This window comes from Eurypyga helias, unplaced genomic scaffold, assembly GCF_000690775.1.
Source record: "Eurypyga helias isolate BGI_N326 unplaced genomic scaffold, ASM69077v1 scaffold26586, whole genome shotgun sequence".
In the NCBI taxonomy this organism is placed as follows: Eukaryota; Metazoa; Chordata; class Aves; order Eurypygiformes; family Eurypygidae; genus Eurypyga; species Eurypyga helias.
The window spans coordinates 2,431-9,931 of NW_010256375.1; the positions used below are offsets into that span (position 1 = coordinate 2,431).

The following is a 7,501-nucleotide window of genomic DNA, read 5'->3' on the forward strand; positions in this document are numbered from 1 at the left end:
GGAGAAGGTGAGCGATACCACGCTGCTCCCAGGCGGCGATCAGGAACACCCCGAAGCCTGATGCAGAAAGTCAGTAAGACCGTGGTCCTGGCGCTGCTCTCTCTGAGCAGCCTCGTTTTCCTCCTCTTCCAGCTGTACTATTACAAGTCCTACCTGTCTCAGAAGGTAAGTGAGAGCTGTCCTACACTGACTTGCTGTTCTGGAGTAACCCGGCATAGTGTCTGCTCTCTTCAGGGTCCTTGAGCATCATTACTGCTGCTCCAAACTTCCCCTGTGGCCAGCAATTCCTGTAGTACTGACATGGATCAGCTGGGTAGCTTAAGCACGGTTCTGGTGTCAGGCGTACAGTGGGACCTCAGCTGTCAGCCCGATGTTCAAGTCATCCTGTCAGCCAGAGGCCTCCCATTCATCCTGAAATGGGATGCTGTTTGTGTTCTCACCTGCAGGTTTGAGCCACTGAGACTGTCACAGGCCTTCCTGCTCCTATCGTTCGGTGACTTGTATTGAAAGCGAAGTCAAAACAAGTGCTAGCTTAGGGCTTTTCTGAAGAAGAAGGCAGTGCTTTTAGATGGTGGTGTTTTTAAAAGAAAACCCATCCGTTTTTCTGCATTTGTGTTAGTGCTTTGTGATTCAGGGTTCATAATTTTCTAGATATTTTCGGTGAAATCCTGGTTTTATACCACTGGAGGAGTGTTTAGCTGAGCATGATTTTTCTGTAAAGGAAAAAGAACTAAATGTTGCGATAGGTGAAATACTCTGGGTTTTTTTCATCACCTCATAGTTTACAGTTGCAGTGCAGGATCCCCAAAGGATCTCATTTTACTTTTACAGAACAGCGTGTTTATCGTGTTTTCTGAGTTTGTTTGCTGTCAGTGAGGACATTCTTACTAAATGCAGGCAGTACCACAGTCTTTGACTTCTTTCTCATAGTTTATGATGGTCAACAACAGGGCTGTGATGAGAAATGCTACTTATTTTTGAAAAGCTAAAAGCTGAGCCAATAAACACCTTGGCTTCATCATAAGAATATAGTGTCTTCAGATTTAATTTTCTAGGATTACATCTGGAAGGACAGAGGCACAGTCCTGCTATCCATCCTTCCGTGCGCTCCCTCGCCCGCCAGCCACGTGATATTTGCCTAAGAGTTTTTGGCTTTATCATCTTGCTATTTGACATTTATTGGCATACTGATTTAGAAATGTGAGGCCTGTTCATGCAATCCTTGCATGTCTGGAAGTCCCCGAGGCTTGTGTTGTCCTTCTGAATACAGTCAGCCAGAGCAGATGGTTATGTAATTTCACATTCAGTGCTGTAGGTGAGCAATGAGAGGTATAACCACAGCCACAACGAGTAACGTGCTTACTGCATAAATGTCCCTGAATGTCCTGTTAAAAGATCCGAAGCAGGGATTCAACAGAGACTTACTCTTTTTCCCACTTCTTTCTCCCTCTCCATCCCCTTCTTTGATTTTGATAGAATGGAGCCATTTTTTCCAAAGTCGGAGGAAGCCAGTCAGGCTCAGACAGAACCAGATGGGTATGTACAGTGTCATTGGTTCATACTGTGGCTCTGCAAGTCTTGGGCAACTCGCACAGAATTGCAACCTCAGGGTCCAGTTGTCTTTCCTCTTCCCTGGGGATTTTTGGGATTAAGGACTAAGATAGTTTCTTCCCTGTATGAAGTTACAAAGTGTTTCAAAAAAACAGGTACAATGGAATTACGAAAGGGTTACAGTTTAGCTGCCTTTGCCTGTGCTGTCCTTAGTAATGTTGTTCATGTTTAAGAAGCAAAACTTGTTCTTTCTGGTATGGAAGTTTTGATTCAGGCATTTGTGTTCTTTCCAACTGAATGCGGAAAAGATTGACTGCCTTGACATGCATCTTGTTTGATAATCAGTAGCATGGTAAAAGAATGGGCTGTAGGTCTGAGGTCACAGAATACCCCTTTCCTTGCTGCAGCTGTTTAACCTGCTGCTGGGTGCTCTGTGTTCGTTGCTCATGCTGGGTCGTAAAGCTCTTCACGAGAAGGAAAATGTTATGTGTCAGAATTCTCCAGTTGCAGTATTCCAGTGTTCAGGTATTTTCCTGTTACAGTTAAATACACCAGCTATAACTTTAATAGCAGGGTGGCTGTTATTGGTGTAAATCTTCTGTGTGCCATGGACATTTAAATATACTTGATGAAAATTGTCCCGAGTCAAGTAACTAAATCCTCCCATCAGGCACAGGACCTTCTTGCTACAGCTTTTAACCCCTTCTGCAGTGTTGCTGTGGTTGAGTGCCCTGGGTACACTAGCATCCAAAGACTGGATAGCACTCACTTCCTACCTTCTCACTGAATCACCCTTCATATCTCATAATCTCTGGTTTACTCAAATGCTTTCCAGCTCAATCGAGAGCTGTAAGGAGTCTTGAGTTTAGCCTAGAGTCCTTTCTCAGGTCTAGAACTCTATTGTTAGGGTGCTCTAACTTGTAGAAAGTTCTAGTTGAAGCTGAAAGGTTTTTATTCTGGTCTTAGAAACCTGGAAAGCCTGAGAGCAGCCTGTTCTTCTGAAAGAGAAAATTTCCATTTCCACAATTGTTCATGGAAGTAAACTACACACTCAGAAAATGTCTTGGGAGATAAGATTTCCTTCTGTCAGTGGGTGGGGTTTTTTTTCTTCTGTCTGGGAGTTTGAGTGTGTTAAGCTTTGTACACTTGAAGATGGTGTTTCTAACTTTTCATTTTATCCTCCATCAAACAGCACGTGGTTAGGATGTTCCTAGGCTTAATATCAAGTCACAATATACCAGTGTATTTGATTGATCCTTTGATTCTGGGACTGGTTGATAAAGACATTGAGCAGATCAGAAGTTCTCCTGATGGCCCCAGTCCAGACTGCAAGTACTTTTGTGCAAAGAGAGACTTTACTACGTTTGCACTACTGGACAAAGCATGGAAACATGAAGTAAGTGCCTTTTCTTCAGTTGACGTATTTGTGTATGGTGATGCATTCAGCTGTTGTAGGATTGCATGACAAGATGCTTTCATGTTTGTAGTAAGCCTCTGAGTTAATTCTGTGGAAATCTTGTCAAGGTATTGGTAGAGGGAACTTTTTTTTTTTAAAGTAAAATGTTGCAGGCACTAGCCAGACACATTAAGGGTCGTGTACAAGTAAGTAAACATTTTTAAAAGCAACCTACAATATTCATAAACACTTGTAGTAAGAGTCCGTGCCAAAAAGTAAAAAGAAAGTAGTTTGTTGGAAAGGAAGAAGGAAAACCTTAAGCCTGTAAGGTAGGTACAGCTATAATAAATCTTGAGTGTGGGGTTCTGTCAAGGAGGAAAAGCAGGTATTGATGTGACAGGGCTGACAAGATTATCCTAGTGGAGTGGTTTATATTTTCTTTTAGTACATCTTTGTACTTTGTGCTTTTGTTTTGTCACTTAGCGTATTGGCATCTCTGCTTTTCTTTCTGAGATTTTTAAATGGATGTGTTAAAAAATAGAGGTGTAGCATGTAATAAGGGGCAGAAGGGAATCCAAGATTATTTTGTCGATTGTCACCTGGAAATTTTTACTAAAATTAGTTTATACAGACTAAAGGTAGCAGTGACAGACAGCTTTTTTCTTCTTTTTTTTTTTTTTTTTTGTTTTTTTGAGAAAAAGCAGAAAGCAGGAGACATTAAAATGGTCTGTGACTTCTGTTCCACTGAAGGAGTCCCACCTAAGTGAAGAGTGGTGACACTCTGGGTCTGATCAGGCAGTTTGGCAGAAGAACAGAGAACAGTCTGAGGATGCAGAGAAGGTTGCTGTGGCCAGGAGCAATCCTACTCCAATCATGGCTTACAACTTTTGTTTGTTGTTCTGTTGGATAGTTTGAGGGACATAACTTAAGATGAGCCGATACAGTGGTTGCAATTGCTTGTGGTTGCTGATCTTTAAGGTCTTAGAAATTTTTGAGTAGTCTGTGCTTAAGTTGGATCAGGAAATTAAAATGGGGATAATGTCAGTTAATAATAAGCATTTCACGTTCAGGATTGGTTTCTGTAATCTTCAGCCTCTGCCTGTCTCATTTTTAGGGGGGCATTTTTAAAGCTGCTGAGAGAATGGGTTTTCAATGGCTAAAGATTCTAAACAAGGACCCCCGCTTGGATGGGATGGATGACCTGTCTGGGATTGAAATTCCTTTGCACTACATATTTAAACTGGCATCTCATGCCATTCACCTGGTGATCTTCTATGAGAGGAGCGGTAATTATCTCTGGCACGGCTCCCTGAGACTCAAGCAACACATGGACAGGAAGTTTGTGCCTTTCCGGAAACTCCACTTTGGTCACTACCCTGGAGCATATGAAAAGTGAGTTCAGAATAGAGGAGAGAAAAAGCCATAACGACACTTCCAAAACAACTTCTTTGTATAAAATGACTCTCTCTCCTAAAGTCTGGTTGTAAAATTTAGCTTCTATATGGTTCAGCTCTCAAAGTGGAGGTGAATCAAGGTCTACTTACCTGGAAACAAGGGCGTCCAACCACGTGTAACTGAAGAACTACATTTTAGAGGATGTTGGTGTGTAGCCAGGCCAGAAGAGAAGTCAAAAGTCATGGCTGAGGTTGACTGTACCAGAGGATATTCTGCTACAGTTTATGATGAATATATGTAGAAGTTTGAAATCTGTTGATAGCCACCTGTGCCATCAACGCAGGGGTAAAATGGAAGTGGCAGGAGATTTAGTACTAGCTGATGGATGTCTGGTGTTCTTCCTGTAATGATATGTGTCCAAAAGTTCAGTACAGATATGGAACATCGGATCAAAAGGGGGAAGCAACAGAAATCCATTCAGTAACAGCCCAACGACTTGGTGTTACAGAACACGAGTGAAGAGAGGTGGCGTTTGTACCCCAAGGACATGTGCCAACCGCTGCTTCTAACCTGTGCTGTTAATGTGCTGGGGGACTTCTTTCTCGCATAAATGTTTGAATTGATGCTGGTATTTGTCCATAGCCTTACGTTCAGACTTTGCATTGCTCTAGTAAAGTTACTGGAAATGCCTTCCGATGATTGCAGTAGCAGCATTTCAGGAAATACAGATTGTGGTAAACCTTATCACTGTTTTCAAGGCCAAGCACATAGCCGTAGGCTTTGATAACAGAGTTCATGTTGGGTGTGTGGATGTGCCATAAATCAGAGAGAAACATTTCACAGGCCAAAATAAATCTGTTTAACTTTTTCCTTAAAATTGACACCATTCTTTATTCCTTTTAAAAACATGAAATCTGTTCCTGTTATGTGCCTAAACATTTGAAATTGACTGTGTAAGCTGTTAAATATGACATTTCGTTCCTTGTGAAGGCTGACGAGTTTTAAAATCTTAAATGCAAATAGCCTCAAGGTACATGGTAAAACTTGGTTCTACCCACACTTAGACAACTAAATAGACAGTTGTTACAGGAGTCTGTAATCTGAAAAACAGTGGTCTGTAGGCACAGAATTCCTTTTTACGCAGTATTTTGAAGTGTAGAAAGAGTTTATTGAAACTCTTGTTGCTGCTCTTCTATAATGGGATTTGGGTGTATTTGGACAGAGGAATTGCTGTCAGTCGTATGCATTAAGATTTTAACCTAAGTTAGAGGAAGAAGTGGCTTGTGGTTTGTAAAAGCATTGGATGGGGTAATGTATCATCTTTCTTTCCCTGCAGGCCAGAACTTCTGCTTGTTTCCATTGATGACTTGAAAGTTCAAATTCCAAAAAATCCGTCCCGTTTTCTAGAGGAGATGTCACGCTCTAGATTTCTTGAATGTAGGTACAGAGAAGCTCGTGCTTTCTTTCAGGTTAGTGGTAGTGTCTCTGAGATATAACGTATGTTTTCACTGATTGACCCAAACCTACAAAGAGCTTGCTGGTTTTTACCTAGGTGTGACTGTTTCCATACATAAAGCTAAATACAGCCTGCAAGACTCAAACCGGAGTTTAGTAAGGGGTAATGCAACATAAACTTTAACTGAAAGTCAGGGTCTGTCTTTTTCACTTGTGAGTGCATTTTTTCCCATTTTCCAAACTTTGAAAAGAAGAGGTAACATACATGTTCGCAGTTGTCACACATCGTTACTGTTAAAGAGATACCCTGTAGGTAAGACTAAGATCTTGTGTGTCTATGGTTGAAAATTTTCCTTCTGGCAATTCTCAAAGTTCTGGGGAATATTTAATTTTATCTTGTTTTGAACCATGCACAGCAGTTCCACGTTCCCAGTTTGGTTTATTTGAAATGGTATATTAATTCCAAAAAGACATATTTCATTGCTTTTTGGCCATGTGAGTTAATGTTTTCACCGGTCCTTAGAGCACTGTTTTCAGAATATTGGTGCCTGATTTCAGGATATTGCTGCCTGTACTTATGCTGCACTACAGGAAGCATTTTGTCTGAACTTCAAAAGGACCGAGATAGAAAGTGGTCAAGAGTTACCACAATTAAGACTGTGGACTGAGAATGGGGTTAGTGAATTTGAGCTGTTGAGCTTTGGAAGGTGAACTGCTTGTGGCCCAAGAGCTCTTGATGACATCAGTTCTGAAGCTGAGTGGTGCCTTGTTCCTGTGTTTGCTTCGCCTCCGTTTGCCCACAGTGCTGTCTTGTTTTGGGCTGTGCATTAGCAGAAGACCTTGCCACAATTTTGGCTGGAAGGTGGGCATGATTTTCTGTTCTCCACGGGGGAAGTTGTCAACATGCTGTTGTGACACTTTATGACGTCAAAGAAACTAATGTGCTGGAAGTAACTGATACTGTCCCCGTTTCAGAGTTGAGATTTTAACTTGTCGTTCTAGTGCATGTTCTCAAATAGGGCTGTATTTGTGGAAGCGGTTACAGCCCAGATATTAGTAGGTGGATTTTATAAAGGTGACTTTTTTTCTTCAGACCCTGAAAAATGAAGTGACAGGCTTGCTCTCTGCCAATACCTTGTTTATTCTTCCTTTGCCTTACAGCTGCACCCTGATGATGCCTCTCTTGCTGCAGTGGAGTTCAGAAAGAAAGCAAAGTCCTTGCTACATCTGGCTGCCCGGACCCTGAATAACTTAGGAGTACAGTTCTGGCTGAGCAGCGGGACATGCCTTGGTAAAACACTTGTGTTATGTTGCATTTTTGAACTCGTGAAATTTTAAACATTTAATCCCCTCTTGCTCATGGTGTCAGCTGAGGCTCAGTGTTCCAGGTTGGAAGGTCATATGCAGCATTAGGTGTATTGACACAGGCCTTTTTGCTCCTGACAAAACACATTTTCTGTAGAAACCCAAGACTTGGAGATGTTGAGCAAATTCCAGTGAAGCATTTAGTGTTGTTAGCAATTATCTTCATGTGTTGATCACTGCTAAGAAAGTGATCAGCAGTTCCCTAAATTGTGTGACTTGGAATTGACTGAAATACTAGTTGGAAAACACAGTGATGGGCACATATTTCTACAGTCAATGTAGACTCTTGCCTGGCTTTTCTTCCCATGCAATTTGGTGCTTATCACTGACTTTATAATA

The 7,501-nt window shown here is 41.6% G+C and overlaps 1 protein-coding gene across 1 annotated transcript; it reads left to right on the plus strand.

Moving 5' to 3' along the window:
- Positions 1-48: 48 nt before the first annotated feature.
- On the plus strand, positions 49-7,088 carry FKTN (fukutin; the record flags this gene model as incomplete). Its single annotated transcript, XM_010153654.1, has 6 exons — positions 49-165; positions 1,477-1,536; positions 2,744-2,947; positions 4,062-4,339; positions 5,679-5,811; positions 6,959-7,088. Coding segments are annotated over exons 1-6 (910 nt in total), but the record flags the coding sequence as incomplete, so codon positions are not given.
- Between the last annotated feature and the right edge of the window lie 413 nt (positions 7,089-7,501).